The sequence below is a fragment of the Schistocerca gregaria genome, chromosome 5, assembly GCF_023897955.1.
Source record: "Schistocerca gregaria isolate iqSchGreg1 chromosome 5, iqSchGreg1.2, whole genome shotgun sequence".
NCBI lineage: Eukaryota > Metazoa > Arthropoda > Insecta > Orthoptera > Acrididae > Schistocerca > Schistocerca gregaria.
The window spans coordinates 602112259-602135131 of NC_064924.1; the positions used below are offsets into that span (position 1 = coordinate 602112259).

General features: G+C 45.6%; 1 protein-coding gene across 3 annotated transcripts in view; it reads right to left on the minus strand.

Moving 5' to 3' along the window:
• The window catches only part of LOC126272023 (CD109 antigen), a 740173-nt gene that overhangs the window by 189250 nt on the left and 528050 nt on the right, over positions 1-22873 (minus strand). For all 3 annotated transcript variants that reach the window (XM_049974517.1, XM_049974519.1, XM_049974520.1), the window contains one exon: positions 19544-19607. In XM_049974517.1, coding sequence (XP_049830474.1) covers positions 19544-19607 — 64 coding nt within the window. The remainder of the gene's footprint in view (positions 1-19543; positions 19608-22873) is intronic.

Genomic DNA, 22873 nt, shown 5'->3' on the forward strand with positions numbered 1-22873 from the left:
CATGGGGTACTCCCGAATATACGCCTGAAGATATCTCTCCGTTATTCTTTTTTTTTTTTTTTTTTTTTACGAACTCTTCGATACAATCACAAAGTTGGTCTGATACCCCGTACGCTTGTATTTTGCTGATTAAGCGTGAGTCTAGAACTGTAGGTAACTCCTTTGGAACAGACGCCGAGTTCCGTTGCGTGCAAACTTTATCGCAGGCTGACCACAGCCCACATGTTTGTATGTAAACATAGTGTTATATGAAGCCATACTTGGTAAAACTGAAATATGGACGTGAAAATGACCATACGTGTGTAACTAAGTGACAAAACTATCACCACAGCATAACTGTAATAATGGTGCCTCATCTTTATTGATCTCCCAAAGGACAAACATGTACATGAATACATAAACACCTGAAGATGGGCGCAAGCCCGAAACCGGTCGTGTGAAAATAAATAACCTTTTATTGTGACTGGTAGTAGATAATTTTCTACACCTCATGAAACTATTCTCTACTTATACCTGATGTACACTTGTGAATTTGTATGCGAAATGTACGATGGTTTTTACTTACTGTCCGGAGGTAGATCTGTGTTAGATCTGGAAACTAACCGTGAGCTGGAGGACGTGGCGAGGTTTATTGAAGTGGGAACAGAGCGTATTGTTGACAAAGAAGCTGGAGTGTTTTGATACCGATTCAAGTTTCTGTGCTTCGCAACCTTCCATCCTTTGCTGAGGTTGCCGAGGGCACTGCGAAGAGCGAGGTGGAGGATAAACGGGTCTTTGTAAACGCCGTACGATTCCGGCGCACAGACAACGAGGCAGCAAATTGATTCGAATCCAGTGATTAACAGTTGCTCTGGCGACGGCGGTGCAATTACCGTCGCGCACCAGGAGAGCGCGTGCGTCGCATAAACACGGAGCGCGTGGGCAGGGCCTGGGCACGTGCGAGATTTCCCGACTGTGCGTAATTACCGGGCCGGAGGAGAGGGCGCCGCGAACTGGAGACTAGAGAACTACTGAGTCGTTTCGTTTCAACAGCTTCTTGCAGGACGCTGCGGTACCTGCTGTGGTGTACAGCGCGTTTGGGCGTTCGTTTGATGTGGTTAGCGCGATGAAACTGCTGACTGGAATGGAGGGTGTAATTACTGTACATGGACTCCTTAAAACGGTGAGCCTCACACAAGCGAAGATTTGTACACATACGAAAAAGCTCGTTTGTACTCTTTCCTGTTGCCAGTATTTCTTTTGTCTTGACTGATGGTTCTTGATAAAACACTAATTATTATGTAAAGCTACAGATAGTGAGAAGCAATAAAACCTTTACATTTTCCGATGGCTCTGTAATTCTCTGATACGCTAAAGAACTAAAAAGATCAGATGACGGAAATCGGCTGTCTCTTGAAGAAAGAGACGGTATGACACCACTGTTTACATTTAGCGATGAACTTTAGTATTACATGTGATTACCCCGTTCTCACACATTTGTTTGCTGCTACAGATGCAAATAGAAATATGTCAAAGACAGAAATTACTTTACACGTATAAGAATCACAAACGCTTAGCCACAGATTGTACTACTAAGAGGAGATTGTACCACTAAGAGGAGCTGTTCAATATATTGAATAATAACGAGACGGATTGTGACGGAAGTATACAATGAAGGGGGTAGTTTACGTGATCTTACGACCACATATGTATGAAGTAAATGCTGAATAAATTCAGTAATGTGGGAATGTAGTGGCAGAGAATTCGTCGAATGTGTACACCTTTCGAGCGAAGTTCACCTGCAGATAAAATTTACATACGGTATGTAATCAGAATCATTTCCTTCGTATTAATCAGTTTTACGACACACTGTGCTTATTTCATACCACTCGGGGGCCGTGTTAAACAGCTACTTCGCTGTATGTCGTACCTCGAGTTTTGAAGTATTTCCGGAAACTTTCAAACTGGCGAGCTAGGAAGCCATTTTCCAATGCCGCCGCAGCATAATTTATGAAAACAAACACTCGCGAATATGATCAAGTTCAAACCTAAAAAATTACAATCAGGTTTAAGAAAAATGGCCATATCTGGGCTGGGGCACTTGTCTCACACAAGCGAAAATCCTTTACGTTTATCTCTTCAAATCTTTTACGCCAAGTTGATTCCAGATACCAATGAAAGTTAAGATGCCCAAGAGACGCGTGTACGAAACAGAATCCAGGGTACTTCTGAGCGGGATTTGTCTGTACTAGCTATACAATGACATTCAAAATCTGCACCGGGCTTACGTTAAACGACAAATATCCTGCTATGCGCACCTGAAAGCTCGTTCCTAAGATACTGCCACTCTACACAGCGTGCAGCGCATGTTGTGACGTCAGACGCTAAGTATGACATGCAACAGGTGTAGCAGTGCATGTTGTCAACGTGAAACGGTAAATGTCATGTGACTTTTCGTCATATGCGTTGATTACATTTTAAACGAAAACCCAAAACTTTAATATTACACCTATCTGTACTGAGTTTACAAATTTATTTATTAGTAACAGCAACAACGCGTAACTTTTTCTACTACTAACGCAAATAAAAGTACGTAAAAGATCTAAAAATTACTTTTCATAGGTAATTAAGTACCTCAAATTCGCCTGACTTGTGATTGAATGTTGGCGATAAAAATTCTGTTCGATGATATTTACGCTAACTGGATGCAGAACTTTGGTCCCTCTGTGTGAAAGTGCAGCGTGCCCGCTGATTGCTGTCTTTTTGTAGTCCCTTCGATAACTCTGTACGTGATTAAGGATTATTTACACAATTCCGCTTATACGCCGTATGTCATGGACCATAACACTGACTGAAGTAGACAATTGACAGAACTGCACACGACTGTAATACTTTATTAGATTACGCCAACATATTCAGAATAATTGCTTCCTTCATGTACTGTACAATTTTTTCAATCTTTCGTGTAGTTTTGTTCCTGCAAACGGTAACAGGAAATTAGCGCTCCAGAAATATTTTGTGCGCTTTGCATCTGTACTGTGTGCGTACTTCAGGAAATTGAAAAGCTTTGCAACACTACACTCGAAATCCAATAACTGTTACCGTGTACATAGAGGTCTATCTATGTTGTCACGAAAAGACAGATTTAGCACCCATAAACGCAGATAATTTTTCCGAATACTCAATATTTAATGCACTGTTGAAAAAGACATAATTTTGCATTTGCAGTACGTGTCTCTATGACATTATTTGGCAACATAAATGCTAATAGGCAATGAACAGTTTCAGTTATCAGGTACGTAAGAATATATTTCGTTTTAGACTGAGATGTGAGTGCCCTGGCGCATTTTGATGTCCTTAGTGTCCGCCTGCTTAGCTGAGTGGTAATGTGTTTGCCTACCCTGCAGCGTGCCCGGGTGTTGTGGTCATCATCCTTTCTTTCATCGTCATCACCGACACGCAAATCGCACAATGTGCCGTCACTTGTGACCCGGCCGCCGAACATCCCCAGATGGGGCCTCCCGGCCTACAATGCCAAACGATCAATATGCTTTTTAAGTACTTGCTTTGCTCACGCGTAACATTTGTCAGTTGTGACATATCTGAACAGACGATGTCAAATTTATTTAGGAAGTGTCTCCAATGTATACAGCTACCGAGTTTATGAACTGCCCGTATTTACAAGTGTGCTAGTAAAGTGCCTAACTTATTGGTTTCTGCTGCATTTCATGTCGTTCATTTGCAGGACAACGAAAGCTATGAATAAAGTATACATTAAATAACACTGCCAAATCAATTTTGTGAGCAAGCAATCAGTATCAGGATCAAGCATTATGTTTCAAACGCTACAACAGAATAGCAAATTATTTTCTTTTGCATTTTAGTGACACTTCTTGGCCGTCATGTTACGGTTGGACTAGATTTGGCTGACACGCTTGGACAGCTGATATCGGGCAGTCAGTGATCTGAATAATCACTCCACAGATATATCCTGCCTTATGTCCGCGATCAGATTTGCACTAGCGCCAACGCCGAAATATCTGTCCCAGCGTCTTTGCACGTAAGACGAGGAGTAAATGGGACACACCCATTTGCAGTATCGTAAACCGGCCTACATAGACATCTCAACGCACTACTACCTCGTGATTAATGAAAACCACGAGTTTCGTCATGTCGTACGTCTACCATTTTGTTCAAAAGCTGGATTTTTGCTTGCAAGGGCTGCGTTAAATGAAATAGAAGCCAGACTACGTCCAATAGCTTCACAGCTGAAAATCCTATCAGAAATACAGGGTGTACATAAAAACCGGGAAAACTTCCAATTATTTATTGCACAAGAACCAAACATTGTACAGAAGAACTTTTGCTTTTCCATGTATAACGCCACAGCGTAGTTTGGTAATTTGCCGATAGTCAGCGCTAGTCGCAAACATGGCGAGTTCACGTGCGGAACGAGCTTTCTGGCTGTTGGAATTCGATAAAAACACAAAAGCAAGTGTGCTACAGCTGTTCAACGGATGCTTACAACCAAGTACGGAAAGAAGCCACCAACAAGGAAGGCCATTTACCACTGGCACAACAAAATCGTTACGATAAGTTCCTTGTGCCTGACATAGAGAAGCGGACGTCCCAGTGTGAGTGAAGTGAATGTGGAGCGCGTACGAGAGACATTCATAAGGAGTCGAAAGAAATGTTGCACCAATGCCTGATGCCTCAAACAGGTCTCCGCCAAAAGCACTCAAATGCAATCGGACTCTCCGTTCATCTTTCAGCAGGATGGGACTCCACCCCATTTTCATCGTGAAGTTCGTGGGTACCTGAACACGGAACTGCCGCATCGATGGATCGGCCGTGCTACAGCTGTTTCATTAAATGGCCTCCCCGATCACCAGATCTCACTTCGTGGGACTTTTTTCTGAGGGGAAACTTTAAAGATCTGGTGAATGAACTGCCTCTACCACGTGATGTAGTAGAGCTCCGGGAAAGAATACGGGAAGCGACTGCCACATTCGGAGATGCCGTGCTGGGACGGGTATGGCAAAAACTGGATTACCATATTGACGTCTACTGCGTCACTCAGGATTCGCATATCGAGTGTTTGTAAAAAAAAAAAAAAAACTATCAGCGTTTCTCTTCAAAATGCAATATGTATCACATCTTTACTGTGTTTAGTTCTTGTGCAATAAATAAGTGAAAGTGTTCCCGGACTTCATGACACGCTGTGTAATAGCAGTGGAGTGTTTACAGCGTGTCAGACCACAAGTCGCAAAGCGAAGGGGCGACCCAGTCCGCCGCTGCACTTTAACACGCACTCAGAGCGGACGAAAACACGATTTGTACCGCTGGGGGGCGCAAGTCACACAGCGGATCGATAGATTTGTGGCGCAGCTACCTGAGTCCTTGAGGGGGGACACACTGAACAACAAGGCAGTAGCTGCGACCAAACGTTAGTCCAGAGATGACGACTGAACAACAAATATTTAAGATGTTAATACTAATCAAGTACCACGCTCACACGGTCTTTCTGCTGATCTACCAGGCACATTTAAAACCTGGAGCCTGTCTGGAACAGCAGTAAGCTGGATCAATCCTTTACCACTTGAGCCAGCTAATGACGGCCCCTTGGACAAATACACAGCCCCAATATGCCAGCGCTTTTTTGCTTAACGTCCACATAACACAGTGGGTTCGAGGTCCGACCCATTACATAATTTTAAACTTTCAGCTAAATTAGCGTCGGCGAACCCTACACTAATTAGTTTAAGTTACAATCTGGTCAACCTGCTATTCTTAATTAACCGGTGAGAATAAGAGAAATTAATGAACTCTTGAGACAGTTTATTCTTTGTTGTAATCACGTTGTTACTTCGGTAATTAACCTTAAGGCTCGTTTCACGTAGTTGCTGTCTTTTGCTAGCAACCTCTATGAAATGTTTTAAGTTGTCTTGTAGCTCCGCGACCGCTACGGTCGCAGGTTCGAATCCTGCCTCGGGCATGGATGTGTGTGATGTCCTTCGGTTAGTTAGGTTTAAGTAGTTCTAAGTTCTAAGGGACTGATGACCTCAGTAGTTAAATCCCACAGTGCTCAGAGCCATTTTGTAGCTTACTGAAAGTTCTTTAAGGATTTACACTTTTATCAAGTCGTCCGACAACATTCGTGGCCATAACGCGTCACGGTGCGTCAGCGTCAAGTATGTGAGGAATACTAGGACGAACAGGCTTGGAACTGCTGTCACTGGAAGGAAATACCGATACAATTTACCAACAGTGGCAAGCACGTTGTCTTCCAGCTACTCTGTTTAATCTTTACAAACGTGATTCAGTGAAAACTGTTTCCGGCACAAGTGTGGTGTGACAATAGGAGAAAGAATGATCAAGCGCATACGCTTTGTTGATGATATTTTATTTGTAAGAGGAAATGAAGAAAGAATTAACAACGTGTTGACGTAACTGAATAGCAGCTGTGAAAAATGTACACAGAACATTAATGACAACGATTATGACAAGCATTTTTACATGGCAAACAAGTAAGATAAAAAGTGAAAAGTTTGAAACGAATTAGTGGATCAAGTTGAACTTCTGGCACCTCAACGTTAATAAGAAAGGACTGCATTCTGAAGTAGTGAAGAGCCGTGTTTCAGACATGACGTCGCCTCATCAATGTCATTGTTGAGTTGAAACCTGACATTGCAGGAAAGTCTGCAACCTGACACGTCGGTTTCCCCCGGAATTCGCGATTTCACAGGTTTTCGTGACAAGTTGCCAGCTTCCCGTTGTTTCTTTCCACAGTATCCAGTGCACTAGTGTTGTGTCACGTGGCCGACCATTCTACCAAAGATGTACTGTAGGTCGGGTTCGCTAGTTGCACGGGCATTACATCCCTTGTTCGATCAGCTAATCCATCTTCAAAAGATTAACGTGAAAGTTCAATGGTTTCATTTCTGTCTTCCACAATGTTACAGTCGCGTGTGCTTCCAGCGAACTATGCTCCTCCCGCAGCTTAAATTGGTTCAAATGGCTCTGAACACTATGGGACTTCACATCTGAGGTCACCAGTCCCCTTGAACTTAGAACTACTTAAACCTAACTAACCTAAGATCACCACACACATCCATGCCCGAGGCAGGATACGAACCTGCGACCGTAGTAGCCGCGCGGTTCCGGACTGAAGCGCCTAGAACCGCTCGGCCACAGCGGCCGCCTTCGCGCAGCTTATCACCAGTATTCTAAGAAGAATGTAAATTTGCTACACTTCTTTTTTTTTAATTTCCGAAGCATTTCCTTTCCAGTTAATTCTTCAGCAATCTTGGATCGTATCCCGAGAGGAAGGGGACCTGTGATTAACACTTGTGGGTGAACATTAACCCAGTGCTTTAGAATCCCCCACACCGCCTCCAGCTTCGAAATGAAACCGGGAGGAGCAATCAATGGGTGTGTGTCACACGAGGGTATTTGCAGAGGAAATGAGCGAGAGAGAACGACGGTGAGAGGGAGAGTTGACGTGTTGCGATCGCATACGAAGCCTGTCGAGAGGACCGCGTGGAATGCCCTCTGGTAAAAAACGGAATGAAGGCGTCTGAATAGGAGGCCGCCACACTAGGGGAGGGGGACCGCTTCTGAATTTTGCATAAGCGCCCCCGGGGATCGGGCGCATCTATTTGTACGAAGTGAACGGGCGCGTCAAACGGCCTCCCCCCTCCCCCACCAGCTCTGACTCGTCTAACTCCTTCCCTCTCTGTTCCTTTCCTTCCATGCGGCGCCGCGCACGCCACCGGCTGGCTCACGTGCGCGCAAATCGACCGGCCGGTGAGTCAGCGGTACCCGGGCCACGGACACAGTGCGCCATCCGCGCCTATAATGCACGCAATTTTTCTCCCGGCCAACTGGCGGCGGCGGCAGGCGCAGGTGCAGCCGGTGTTGATGCCCCCGAGCGCCCACAAAGCAGAGCTACACAACACAACACGCTGGCGCCAGGGGCAGACAGTGTTATCTGCTTCTGGCGAGGCACCGCCGCCACAATGCGAAACACGCAGCACAAAGAGGCGCGCAGTGGGTTGGGGTCTGCGCGAAGTGAAAGCTGCGACAGAGAGCATTTTATTCCGCTTCGTGCCGTCTGTTTATTTCGCAAGACTCTCTCTTCGAACTTGGGCAGTGGTTCTTGTGCGCCGCCAGCTAGTTCCACTGGATGAAACGACGACGACACTGACAGTGATAAGGTGCACGCAGTTCAGGATCCCCCGTCATTCCGACATTTGCCGGCCGCGGTGGTCTCGCGGTTAAGGCGCTCAGTCCGGAATCGCGCGGCTGCTACGGTCGCAGGTTCGAATCCTGCCTCGGGCATGGATGTCTGTGATGTCCTTAGGTTAGTTAGGTTTAAGTAGTTCTGAGTTCTAGGGGACTGATGACCACAGCTGTTATGTCCCATAGTGCTCAGAGCCATTTGAACCATTTTGAACCATTCCGACATTTGGGGCACTTATCTAGGGAACCAGGTTCTCCAAGCATAAATCTTTAATTCGTTTCGCATTAGGAAGGCGAATTACTCTAGGGAAGAAATTTTGTTGGACGGAACGAACGTTCGCCTTCTATAGTTGACAGGGCGAAGACAAGGGCAATTGTTAAGACTGGGGAAGGGAGCGACTCTAAGGAAACTTGTGACAATTCGTCTAAGCCATTTAAAGACAATAGAAAAACATAAATTAGGTTGCCGACCTGATTCTTCCAAAAAAATAATCACGTATCTTGTGCAATGAGACATGACAGTCGCTTAAATTTCTAACAAGAGGAGGCCACAACGTTTGGAACGCGGATTTACTTCAGACTTCGTACACTCGTAGTAGTCTATTAGGACAACAAAATGTGTGAGCAGTAGCGCGTACGTCTCAGGCGTTACTGAGAAAATCGCAAGATCATTTCGGCCGTCAGATATATCCCTGTGCGTGGCCCTTTTTGCCAGGAAGCGGCGGCAGCCGAGTGGGTAGTGTTAGAGCCCCGTAATCGCTGGATCGAGTCCCGTTAGTCAAATGTTATTTGGCAGTCTACAAATAATATAATAATCGTAACTATCGACTAGTAAACGACCAAACGCATAAAGTGGTACTGAAAATGTATGCTTGTCCGTGTCTTCAAAACTGTTCGTATTTAATCGAAAAACAACGGGAAATTGCTTCTCGTGAAGACGCTGTCAAAATACACTCGATACTGCATGATCAATTATCAGCGTTTTTACGAAAAATACCATCCTGCCACTGCACTCGTAATGTCGAAAGCGACGATTAACTGTACATCTTTCGAAAGCCGTCTGTGCCGGTCAAAACTTGGAGGTAACAAGTAGTTTCGGGCTCCTTCCACGTATAAGGGATTTCTCAAATCACGGACAAGCATACATTTTCAGTATCAGTCAGTCTTCTAGTTCATCCCAAAAGCGTTCCACTGGGTTCAAGTCGCAACTCTGGGCATGTCAGTCCATTCCAGGAATGTTGTTGTCACGAATGAAAGCTCTTCAGATGCTGATTTGTGATGGGGTTCACCGTCACGCTGATACCATCAGTGACCTTCTGCGAACTGTGTTTCTACTGTATGCCGGGCGCAGTGTTGTAAAATGTGTTCGTATCCTTCGGCGTTTCGCGTTTTTTCTGAAGCGCAGTAAGGGGACCGCTCCCTAACCACGAGAGACACCACCTTTTCTTAGTTCCACTGTTGGCGCCACAGGTGACGGCAGATGTTCCCTGGTGCTATCCGTTCTGCTGTTACTGCTGCTATACTCCCTGCCTGTTATACTGGAGGGTCCGCCTCTGCTGACATCTGACGGTCGGTTTCGCATCACACGGGTCGGGCTACTTCTCGTCATATACTGCACGTCTCTATCGGGACGCCCCAGCGTTATCGCAGCTCTGTAGAGGACGACTGTATTAGGCCGCAGACGTCTTCGCTTTGCAGATTTCAGCTGAATACAGTGTTGCCGCCTGTAATGGTCTTCCATCCGCCGACTCAGAAGTAATATCCGGCGTTCCCCCAAGAAGTGTTATATGGTTCAAATGGCTCTGAGCACTATGGAACTTAACTGCTCAGGTCATCCGTCCCCTAGAACTTAGAACTACTTAAACCTAACTAACTTAATAACATCACACACAACCATGCCCAAAGCAGGATTCGAACCTGCGACCGTAGCGGGCGCGCGGTTCCAGACTGTAGCGCCTAGAACCGCTCGGTTACTACGGCCGGCAAGTTTTATAGGCCCTGTAATGTTCCTGATATTAACGACATAGGAGACAATCTGAATGGCCGTCTTTGATTACTTGCAGATTATGCTGTTATTTACCGTCTTGTTAAGTCATCAGATGATCAAAACGACCTGCAAAATGATTTAGATAAGATATCTATATGGTGCGAAAAGTGGAGATTGACCCTGAATAAGGAAAAGTGTGAAGTTATTCACATGAGTACTAAAAGAAATTAGCTATATTTCGATTAGCGGTAAGTCACACAAATCTGAAGGCTGTAAATTCAACTAAATAGTTAGGGTTTACAATTACAAATTACCTAAATTGGAACGATCACATAGGTAATATTGTTGGTAGAGCAAACCAAAGACTGCGATTCAATGGCAGAATACTTACAAGGTGCAACAGGTCTACTAAACAGACTGCTTACACCAGGCTTGTCCGCCCTATTCTGGAGTAGTGCTGTGCGGTGTGGAATCCGCATCAGATGGGACTGACGGATGACATCGTAAAAGTACAAATACGGGCAGCTCGTTTTGTATTATCGCGAAATAGGGGAGATAGTGTCACAGACATGATACGTGAATTGGAGTGGCAATCATTAAAACAAAGGCGTTTTCCGTTGCGACGGATCTTCTCATGAAATTTCAATCACCAGTTTTCTCTTGCGAAAACATTGTGTTGGTACCCACCTACATAGGGAGAACTGATCATCACGATAAAATAAGAGAAATCAGGGCTCGCAGCACAGAAAAATTTAAGTGCTCGTTTCTCCCGCGTGCCGTTGGAATGTGGAACGGTAAAGAGACAGCTTGAAGGTGGTTCATTGAACCCTCTGCCACACACTTTATTGTGAATAGCAGAGAAATCACGTAGATGTAGACTCTACTTCGGGGTACCGACAGCAGCACACACGCCTTGTGCTTGGGCGAGATACTTCCGCTACCTGTGCCGTTACATCAGCTTTTGTGGCTGAGGAAGCTAACAGGCGCTCGTCCAGTAGCGACCGACGCAGAAGTAGCCGATTTAAGACCTGGAATCGTGGTGGAGCACGACATTTTCTTGTTACGAGAGTAGCAGTGTTGTCGCGCCAGCTAGTACTTGTACACAAGAGGTTACCGCCTGGTCACGGATGCGAGAGGGGAGGGCGTCGGAAAGGAGAGCCACGTATAATAGCTGAATGAAGTAAACTTTCGGCCGTATTCTCAGTACTCGGGATACAAGAGGACTCGTCCAGGCCGCACTGCGACGGCAGTCTGAGTGATGGTGGAATATAGGAACGGGAAGAGCGACATGGAGAGCAGGGTGGTTCACGCTGCAGGCCGCTGGAGGGGAGCACAGACACAGGCTAGGCAGCGGTGGCTGTTGTGTGTGTGTGTGTGTGTGTGTGTGTGTGTGTGTGTGTGTGTGTGTGTGTGTGTGTGTGTGGGCGCGTGTGTGCGCGCGTGTGGGCGCGTGTGTGCGCGCGTGTGCGCGCGTGTGCGCGCGTGTGCGCGCGTGTGCGCGCGTGTGTGCGCGTGTGTGCGCGTGTGTGCGCGTGTGTGCGCGTGTGTGCGCGTGTGTGCGCGTGTGTGCGCGTGTGTGCGCGTGTGTGCGCGTGTGTGCGCGTGTGTGCGCGTGTGTGCGCGTGTGTGCGCACGCTCTGTGGTCTACTGGCCAGCTATCGCGTGGCCCCTCCCTCGCTCCTCCTGCTGGCCTTACTAACATGACTGCGAGGTATACGAAAAAAATATATATATTAATAATTCAGAATAACATGTTGTTACGAGCTCTAAAATATTCCCACACTCTCGGACGTCCTGTACATTCTGCTCAAGGAAAGTAGGCACACTGGTGGACCAACAATAAGTACGAGGGTTGCCGAGAAACTAACGCACCGCATTTCTTTTTTTTTTTTTCTCAGTCGAAAACAATGCTACGAATGCGAAACGTTATGTACGCATTATTTGAAGTCTCCTGAATCAGCGCGCCAACTGTGTACGTTGCAACCAACGTGTTGTCATTTAATTTCTCACTGCAGAGAAAGAGACTGTGGGGAATATTCACAAACGCTTGTGCAAGATCTATGGAGCATCTGCTGTCGACAGAAGTACAGTTAGTGGGCACGGAGGGTTAGGTAATCAGAAGACAGTTCGGCGGGGCTCAATGATTTGCAGCGGTCGAGGATACCATCCACGGCTGTCACAACTGACATGTTGCAGTGAGCTGATATCATTCGTGAGGACAGACGCATAACGGCTCGGCAGTCGGCGCTGCATCTGTCGATCAGCAAAGGAAGTGTCGATGCGGACTGCTGAACACATCGCAAAACAGGGTTGTACAGTGTAACCCCACGCATCCTACAGCCCTGACCTAGCCCCCTCGGACTTCCACTTGTTTGGGCCATTAAAAGATGCCATTCGTGGAAGACATTTTGACGGCGATGAGGAGGTGATTCACACAGTGAAGCACTGGCTCCGCCACCAGGGCAAGGTTTGTTACCGGCTGGGCATACACGCCCTTGTTTCGCGCTAGAGGAAGGCCATAGAACGGGATGGACATTACGTGGAAAAATAGGGTATGTAGATAAAACACCATTCTTTCATGTGTTAATTCTTTTACTGTTCAGTAATGAATTGTTGAAGGAAAAACATGCGGTGCATTACTTTCTGGGCAAAGATCGTAGTATGCTGGCACATAAAACTGGAACACGTCGTTAATTTTAAAACAGAGCAAGGACATATTATCCTGATAACTTTACGCTACGACTCCAACTTTGAAAAATTCTTGAACTTTTCATTAATGACTTAAACGCTGAAAATAACACACATGGAAGTGTACCTATCGGTTAACAATGCTTTATTGTATGTAGTATTCTAAATAAATATAACAATTGTTTTAACAACATGTTCCTCACTAAATTCCATAAAATGATTGATACTACAATTACGGGTTTGTTTTGCCAACTTATCTGGTGTAGCCTAGTTCAGGCAAGCCCTTGAAGTGTTACGAGCAGCTGCTCCTGTACTTCCTTACCATCCGATTGATGTACAGACAGCAGGAACTTCAGGGAAAAAGAAACGAACAGAGGGGCAAAAAGTTGGTAAAAGCTGTGCGGTTGTTGCGCCAGGCGTATTTATCGGCTCTGAAGAAAACCAGACTTGAAAAATTACTGCCGTATTAGCAGTTTGGGGAGTCAGGAACGTCGAAGATAATTTTTTACTCTTATTTTCTGATTTTAAGCAAATCCTACCTCACCAAATATAATATTATGTTAACATGCTGCCGTGCGGTCTAAGGCGCTGAAGTCATGGACGATGCGGCTGGTCCCGGCGAAGGTTCGAGTCCTCCCTTGGGCATGGGTGTGTGTGTGTGTGTGTGTGTGTGTTTGTCCTTAGGATAATTTAGGTTAAGTATTGTGTGTAAGTTTAGGGACTGATGACCTTAGCAGTTAAGTCCCTTAAGATTTCGCACACATTTGAACATGTGTTAACATGCTGAGCTTCATTTTGATTCTCACCCAGATATTGTGTATAATTATTTGAAAAAAGGAACAATTATACACAAGCGAATATAATCGATACATCACAAAAGCAACAATCAGGTCAAAGTTACCCTCTTCAGAGATGAACGACATGGCAACTACATTTAGCAACGAAACTACTGCGAGAGCTACGCTAAGAGAAAAATAATAAGTACTTTTTATTTATATTTCGACATATTGTAAAGTGATTTTGAATCATTCGTCATACCAGTTCCTGACAGTGTGTCCTCCTCTGTAGTTCGCAGCTGCGACGAAGAAGGTTACCACCACACGGTTCAAAGCCGCGCTGGTACAGTTCGCTACTTGCAGGACGACTGTTAGCCAGGAACAGGTTAATCTCAACGTGTCCACTGCGTCATCTTTACGATACTCCAACTGCTCCGCGTTCACATGCCTACATTTTTAGGGTCAGTATCCTGCGAAGACGGAGCTTTTCTTCCGCACCCTGGACACACCACTGTACGCAGGGAGGACGTCTGGAACGGTAAAGGCGATGGCTTTCCCCTTCTCGGTGTGTCTTTGCGCGCGGAAGAGAGAAACCTGCTGCGAAGCGAAAGAATAAGCGAGGGTGAGGCGTGTTGAGTGAAAATAGCTGAAAACCACAGCCGTGACGTCGAGAAGAGGGGTAACAGGTCTCCGCCAAAAGCACTCAAAGCCAGCCTCCGCTTCTGCGCGCCTGCCGTATGCTCCTCCGTCCATTACCCGACGTTTTCAGCGAAAGCACCGTGTCGAGTCACGACTGGCATAATAACGCAATTTTGTTCTCAAAAAATTTGCAGTACACACCAAAGAATGCTTCCGGGGTTTTAAACACTATGTACATCACTAGGAATAGGTAACTGGAGGTCAACAAGTGGTAACGTCCTTGCAATTGGCAAACTATTCTTACAGCATATTAACAACTCGCGTGTCATTTTATCATGTTACAGTTTAACGTACAATGCGGTGCAGACGTTGTCTTTCTTTGATCTGTCAGCCAGAAAACTGAGTCATTGGAATATCGCTTCACAAAAAGGAGAGTAGGGGGTCTTCCACCGACAAATAGGTAAAAGTTGGATGTTGCTTACAGTAGTTTTAGGTAACTGTTTTGGAGTCCAGAGTAAAAACGTGTCTACAGAATGTGTGTGCCCGCGTAAACAATACGATTTGACGCAGATGTCCTGCGATGTCGAAGTTCTTGTCTGAGGTCAGCAATTTAAGTGCTGGTAGGCATCCCGGCATATTTAGCTTTCTTGATTATTGTTAAAAAAATGGTTCAAATGGCTCTGAGCACTATGGGACTTAACATCTGAGGTCATCAGTCCCCTAGACTTAGAACTACTTAAACCTAACTAACACACACATCCATGCCTGGGGCAGGATTCGAACCCGCGACCATAGCAGCAGCGCGGTTCCGGATTGAAGCGCCTAGAGCTGCTCGGCCACAACGGCAATGTATATTAGTAAATAATAAGACGCCCATTTTGAGTTAAATGATTTTTGTTGGTTTAGATAGTAAGCTATTTGCAGCTCTTATTCTTTTCTTAAAATGTGTGTGAAATACATTGCAACCTATATTGCTACATGATTATAAAAAAAAAATAATGACTGAATCTGTTGAAGTAATTATTCGCTGATTTCTGAATTAATTTTTTTTTCTCTGCCTCGTGATGACTGGGTGTTGTGTGCTGTCCTTAGGTTAGTGTCCGCAGCTCGTGGTCGTGCTGTAGCGTTCTCGCTTCCCGCGCCCCGTTTCCGGGTTCGATTCCAGGCGGGGTCAGGGATTTTCTCTGCCTCGTGATGACTGGGGGTTGTGTGATGTCCTTAGGTTAGTTAGGTTTAAGTAGTTGTAAGTTCTAGAGGACTGATGACCATAGATGTTAAGTCCCATAGTGCTCAGAGCCATTTGAACCATTTTTGAAGTCATCTTATCCAGTGTAATATGATACTCCATTGGAGGGGCTATAGCCCCTACAGCCCCCCCCTCCCCCCACTTGCCACCGCCTCTGTTCGCTTCCAAGGTTGCCGATTACTTTCACACCTTGTGTCTAATGTTGACCTCAATTTTGATGTTACGTTTATCACTGATCTGATATCTGCTACTTTTCATTGCCTTCCCTTTTCCTTGGTATACTCATTCTATATTTTTATTACATTTCTCTTACTTCTTTAGTAGCACTACTTTTAAGTAATTTTTTTGCATTAATTTAATACTTAAACATATGCAGATACCGCGTGCCTCTAATCCTAATAACAGGGCATTTGTACCCAGGTACTCCAGTTAAACTTGAGATGTAACATATTATACCCCGATGGTTACGACCAGTGTATCCGATAAAGCACGAGCGTTACGGAAATGCAAACAACAACAACAACAACAACATGGAATCGCGCTACGGTCTCGCTGAAAGCTTCTTTTCCAACAAAGGAACGACAGCAAATAGAATAGTGTTTCTCGTAAAAATTTCGAAGTCTGCAACCGAAAACTTACGAATTGGACATTCAGGCCATGGGAGTCATACATACTAGTTATAGTATACTGTGAAAAAATGGTTGGGAGCTGAATAGGGGCTGAATAGTAGCGATTCCACCGCGAGTAACAGGACTTCTAAAATAGAAAATTACTTTGAGCCATTGTGAATAGTAGTAACGAGCAGTAACTGACTATGAATGAGAACTGACGACTTAAAGATATGAGCAGTTTCCATTTCGTTTTTGTGGTCGTTATAACTCCTGAAAGACTACTGGGCCCTTACAGGGCCTATGCTTAACACCAAGTTAGGCTGGCCTCAGTATTAGGCCAGGGAACAGAGTCCTCAGTACCATCAGAAGCTAGCGGGGTCTCTCTCTCTCTCTCTCTCTCTCTCTCTCTCTCTCTGACCCACTGCTAACACAGGGCCCTCACCGCCCGGCACGCACCAGCGGCTCACTGGGGGACAGCTACGCGGTGGGTGGGGTGCAAGTTGGCCGCCTCTCAACAAAAGACAGGATGGCGGCTGAGCGACTTCCGGTACAACGCAATAAACATGAGGCAGAAAAAACCAAACACCTCACAAAAATCTACGGTCACTTTATCTTTTACCGGCCGGAGTGGCCGTGCGGTTCTAGGCGCTACAGTCTGGAACCGAGCGACCGCTACGGTCGCAGGTTCCAATCCTGCCTCGGGCATTGGTGTGTGTGATGTCCTTAGGTTAGTTAGGTTTAAGTAGTTCTAAGTTCTAGGCGACTGATTACCTCACAAGTTAAGTCGCATAGCGCTCAGAGCCATTTTTCACTTTATCTTTTCTGAGTGTACTGGGCTAATGCGGAGCACCAAGCTGCAATTACGATAAATTATTAAACTTTGCTCGTGCGGGACATTACAGCGTTCCCCCCCCCCCCCCCTCCCTGCCCGTGTGTGCCGTTTATTTACAGACTTTCGAATTACTTCGGTAACAAACTTATAATTAACTTTTCCAGGTTTTACGCAAATGAGAAAAGACGAGCCGTTTCCTTTCTTAAGGTAAAACGTGGGTGTTATTTTCGGTTTGCAATATACAAGAAATGTTGAACACAACGTCTTGTTCCATTTCACATAACATGATTTGTGCAACGTACTATCGAGCACCATGCAAGTTACATTCAGCATTCACAATACGTGGAAATACTGTTTACAAGTTCTAGATAATTCTATTTCTGTTCATCAGAGGTCATGTAATTGAAGTAACACAATTTTCGCTCTAGAACTGCGTTCCTGGAAGCCTGGGAGTTGCTGGCTTAATTACTTTCTGAAACTACTGGAAAGTAAGTTTTGTATGACCGGCTCACTGCCGCTGCCACTGCTCCTCACAATCCTTGCGCCCTGCTACTTCTCCGGAAGCAGCAAATTCGAATACGTGCGTGCGGTGACACGGCTGCGTTGCTGCCACTTCACGGAAAATACCTGGCATAGCGAGAAACGGCCTACTAGTGGTGAAAAACTGGAACGGTCGGAAGGAAGGAATGAATGCCGCGAACGAACCAGTCAATCGCGCGTACTACTTGCTCACAACGCCCGGGGACAGTGCCCTGAAGTTCTGGGTCGGGAGAAGCCCACGTGCGCGTGGCGCGGGGCTTGCTCCTTCCGCTCCACGCAAACCGTAACCATCTCTGTCAGGTCGACCTGAACAAATACACTGACCGGCACGAAAAACGCAACACCCAATAAGTGATGTGAAATCGCCGTATAATTATCTATTTAAACAGAGTAAAGTACTTCAACTAATTTATTTGACACGAGTATGTTATTGGCGTCGCTTTCCGAGCAAACAATGAAGTGTTGGTTGTTTAGTGCACAAGGCTCAATGGTTTTTTTCACGTGCAACCTGGAAAACACATCACTGAATGTATGCGACGTTTTCCTCCCCTTGTAGCGCTCATTGTTCTACCTTGAATAGTTCCTCTTTCAGTCACACGTGTTTGTAAACGTGCCGTTAAGGCCTGAACAAGCTGCGTAAGCTGTTGCTTTGATGGAAAATGGCTGCAGCTTGCATTACGCTGCGGAAGTGTTGAGGACTACACCTTCCTCGATATCCAGAACCGCACGACGCTACGTGGAAACTGGAGGCTTTGCAAGGAGACCAGGAACAGGCTCGAGAAGAGCAACATCAGAGAGAGATGATCGCTTCTTAAAACTTTAAGTTCTCTGAAACCGTCAAACCACCACTGCTGAAGAACGAAATTCATTCCACCATGTTCGATGGGTCAACGTTAGTGGGAGAACCGTCTGAAGAAGACTGGAAGAAGCCAACCTTCAGTCCAGAAGAGCTGCTACACGTCCGGAACTCACCACAGAGCACTGCACTGCTCGACTACGTTTCCCAAGTGAACATCTTGGCTGGACAGTACAACAATAGGATTAAGTCTTGTTCACCGACGAGTCGCGATTTGGCCTCCGATCATCTGGTGGAAGAGAGGGAGTCTGGAGAAGGCCACAGCAAAGGTATTCTCCTTGCACATTCTCATCCAGGATGCCTTTTCAGCGTGGTTATGTAATGGTGTTGGCAGGAATCAATACAGCTGCAAGCACGGATTTGATCTTAGTGAAGCATGAGCTCCTTTACCACACATCGGTAGGTGGAGAAAACCCTTCTGAAGCATTTTGTGCCTTTCGCTCCACTTACTGGTGACGATTTTACAGTAATGCAGGGCAGTGCATGTCCGCATGTTGCGAGAAATGTTCAATAGCTCTTGGACGAAACGGGGACACATGCTACGGGTCGGCTTGCTCCGAGTCCTGATTTGAATCCACTTGTGCACGTTTGGGACCGGCTGGGGAGAAGAGTCCGCCAACAGTGTCCAGAGATCCTACATGACCTACGGAACGCCCGTCTGGAAGAATGGGATACGATTCATCAACAAGACATTACCGCATTAATGATGGGGATGCCTGAAAGGTTGAATGCTATCATTGGTGCAACAGGTGGCAATACAAGCTTTTGAAAACGTGAACAAAGGTATCTGAGATCGTCTCCGAGGTTCTGTGAAGTAAAGTGCGAAGTGTATGACGTCAGAACTGCCTTGCGTTACCTTTATGAGCTTAATCAAAATGTCTTTGAAGTGCGCATCTCTGGCTTAATTTCTTAAATATGTTTATAACAGTCTTTTTTTTTTTTTTTTTTTGTTGGACGCTTAGATGGGACCACGCCACAATATTCTATCATAAGATACTGAATTGGTCTTATAAAAGTGTCAGAAATTTAAAATAAATTTCAGTTTTTATACGAAACTGATGTGTTGCGTTTTTCGTGCCGGTCAGTCTAGCACGAATAAATGCTCGTTATATTTAGCTGCGTGTCGCATCCACTGGTTAATCACTTACCTCCCCATGATGTTCGGCCGGTGATGTCCAAATCCCTTTTCAATCGGCTTGCGGACCACTGAACCTGCCGACAAACAAAGAAAACATATTTCTCATTAAATAATTCATTAAAGCGTCACAGTTTACTATATTAATGATTTTGAGATTATGTCTTCTCTTGGATAACTAAATATATTTTAGTATTGCTATATACTTTTAGCCTTAGTCTAATCAGACTTCTTCAGTGACGAATGCACACATTTTCTCTTACATGCAAATATAGCGCCAGCTCGGTGCTGCTTGTGATGTACAATGCGATGGCTTTATACAGTTACAAGTTAGGAAAAGCGACCTTTCAACCTTCTTTTCTGACATCCAGCACGACTGTCCTACATTCGTTCAGAGCAGAATGCAGCAATTCCCGCCTGGTTTGGAACCCATCGCCGTTGACACAAGCTCTGAAACTCGTCTCCGGTCGCGTCGGTTACGACGACACATTTATACGACCACTGTCCTTACGCCGTGTTACGTGGCTGCAAGTGGTAAGCCGCTGCCTGCAGATAGGCTGGACACTCAGCGCTGTTACAGCAACAAATCGGGCACTTCACTCACTTATTTGATTATATGCATGCGAGGACCGAACGCATTCATGTAACTGATTCGCCACGATTGGCTATAAATCCACCACCTTCAATGCTGCTGCACAATCACGTTCGATCTCCTGCGGGAATATCAAAGTAGCAAACACGGGGGATATGGACGAGGACGGCGGATAGGCGGGCGGCTCTGGGTGGGGATGCTGATCAGCCGGCCGTGGCGTGTACTGTCCGCGCAGTTAACGCAACTGATGGGACTCCAATTCAGTTTTACAGAGAGTACTCTACTGCATTGACTCCTTACTTAGACTGCATTTATCGTGAATGTCTTGCCCAACGTAAAGTCCCGAGCGACTGGAAAAAAGCGCAGGTGACGCCTGTATATAAGAAGGCTAGAAGGACGGATCCTCAAAATTACAGTCCAATATCCTTAACATCGGTTTGTTGCAGTATTCTCGAACATATTCTCAGTTCGAATATAACGAATTTCCTTGAGACAGAGAAGTTGCTGTCCATGCATCAGCACGGCTTTAGAAAGCATCGCTCCTGCGAAACGCAACTCGCCCTTTTTTCACATGATATCTTGCGAACCATGGAAGAAGGGTTATCAGAAGGATGCCAAATTCTTTGACTTTCTTAAAGCGTTTGACTCGGTGCTCCACTGCAGACGCCTAACCAAGGTACGAGCATATGGGATTGGTTCCCAAGTAGGTCAGTGGCTCGAAGACTTCTTAACTAATAGAACCCAGTACGTTGTCCTCGATGGTGAGTGTTCATTGGAGGTGAGGGTATCATCTGCAGTGCCCCAGGGAAGTGTGGTAGGTCCGCTGTTGTTTTCTATCTACATAAATGATGTTTTGGAAAGGGTGGATAGCAAAGTGCGGCTGTTTGCTGATGTTGCTGTTGTGTACGGGAAGGTGTCGTCGTTGAGTGACTGTAGGAGGATACAAGCTGAATTGGACAGGATTTGTGGTCCGTGTAAAGAATGGCAGCTAACTCTAAATATAGATAAATGTAAATTAATGCAGATGAATAGGAAAAAGAATCCTGTAATGTTTGAATACTCCATTAGTAGTGTAGCGCTTGACATGGTCACGTCGATTAAATATTTGGGCGTAACACTGCAGAGCGATATGAAGTGGGACTAGCATGTGATGGCAGCTGTGGGGAAGGCGGACAGTCGTCTTCGGTTCGTTGCTAGAATTTTGGGAAGATGTTGTTCATCTGTAAAGGAGACCGTTTATAAAACACTAATACGGCCAGTACTGCTCGGGCGTTTGGGATCCCTCTCAGGTCGGATTGAGGGAGGGCATAGAAGCAATTCAGAGGCGGGCTGCTAGATTAGTTACTGGTAGGTTTGATCGTCGCGCGAGTGTTACGGAAATGTTTCAGGAACTCGGGTGGGAGTCTCTACTTCTACATGACTGCGCTCTGCGATTCACATTTAAGTGCTTGGCAGAGGGTTCAACGAACCACAATCATACTATCTCTCTACCATTCCTCTCCCGAACAGCGCACGGGAAAAACGAACACCCAAACCTTTCTGTTTGTGCTCTGATTTCTCTTATTTTATTTTGATGATCATTCCTGCCTATGTAGGTTGGGCTCAACAAAATATTTTCGCATTCGGAAGAGAAAGTTGGTGACTGAATTTCGAAAGAAGATCTCGCCGCGACGAAAAACGTCTTTGCTGTAATGACTTCCATCCCAATTCTCGTATCATATCTGCCACACTCTCTCCCCTATTAACGTGATAATACAAAACGAACTGCCCTTTTTTGCACCCTTTCGATGTCCTCTGTCAATCCCACCTGGTAAGGAGCCCACACCGCGCAGCAATATTCTAACAGAGGACGAACGTGTGTAGTGTAAGCTGTCTCTTTAGTGGACTTGTTGCACCTTCTAAGTGTCCTGCCAATGAAACGCAACGTTTGGCTCGCCTTCCCCACAATATTATCTATGTGGTCTTTCCAATTGAAGTTGTTCGTAATTTTAACACCCAGGTACTTAGTTGAATTGACAGCCTTGAGAATTGTACTATTTATCGAGTAATTGAATTCCAACGGATTTCTTTTGGAACTCATGTGGATCACCTCACACTTTTCGTTATTTAGCGTCAACTGCCACCTGACACACCATACAGCAATCTTTTCTAAATCGCTTTGCAACTGATACTGGTCTTCGGATGACCTTACTAGACGGTAAATTACAGCATCATCTGCGAACAACCTAAGAGAACTGCTCAGATTGTCACCCAAGTCATTTATATAGGTCAGGAACAGCAGAGGTCCCAGGACGCTTCCCTGAGGAACACTTGATATTACTTCAGTTTTACTCAATGATTTGACGTCTATTACTACGAACTGCAACCTTCCTGAATCTAGTCGCACAACTGAGACGACATCCCATAGGCTCGCAGCTTGATTAGAAGACGCTTGTGAGGAACGGTGTCAAAAGCTTTCCGGAAATCGAGAAATACGGAATCAACTTGAGATCCCCTGTCGACAGCGGCCATTACTTCGTGCGAATAAAGAGCTAGCGTTGCACAAGAGCGATGTTTTCCGAAACCATGCTGATTACGTATCAATAGATCGTCTCTGGAGGAAAGGAGGCCTTCTTTTCGAGAATCGCTACTGAGGAAATTTAGAGAACCAGCATTTGAGGCTGACTGCAGTACAATTTTACTGCCGCCAACTTACATTTCGCGGAAAGACCACAAAGATAAGAGAGATTAGGGCTCGTACAGAGGCATATA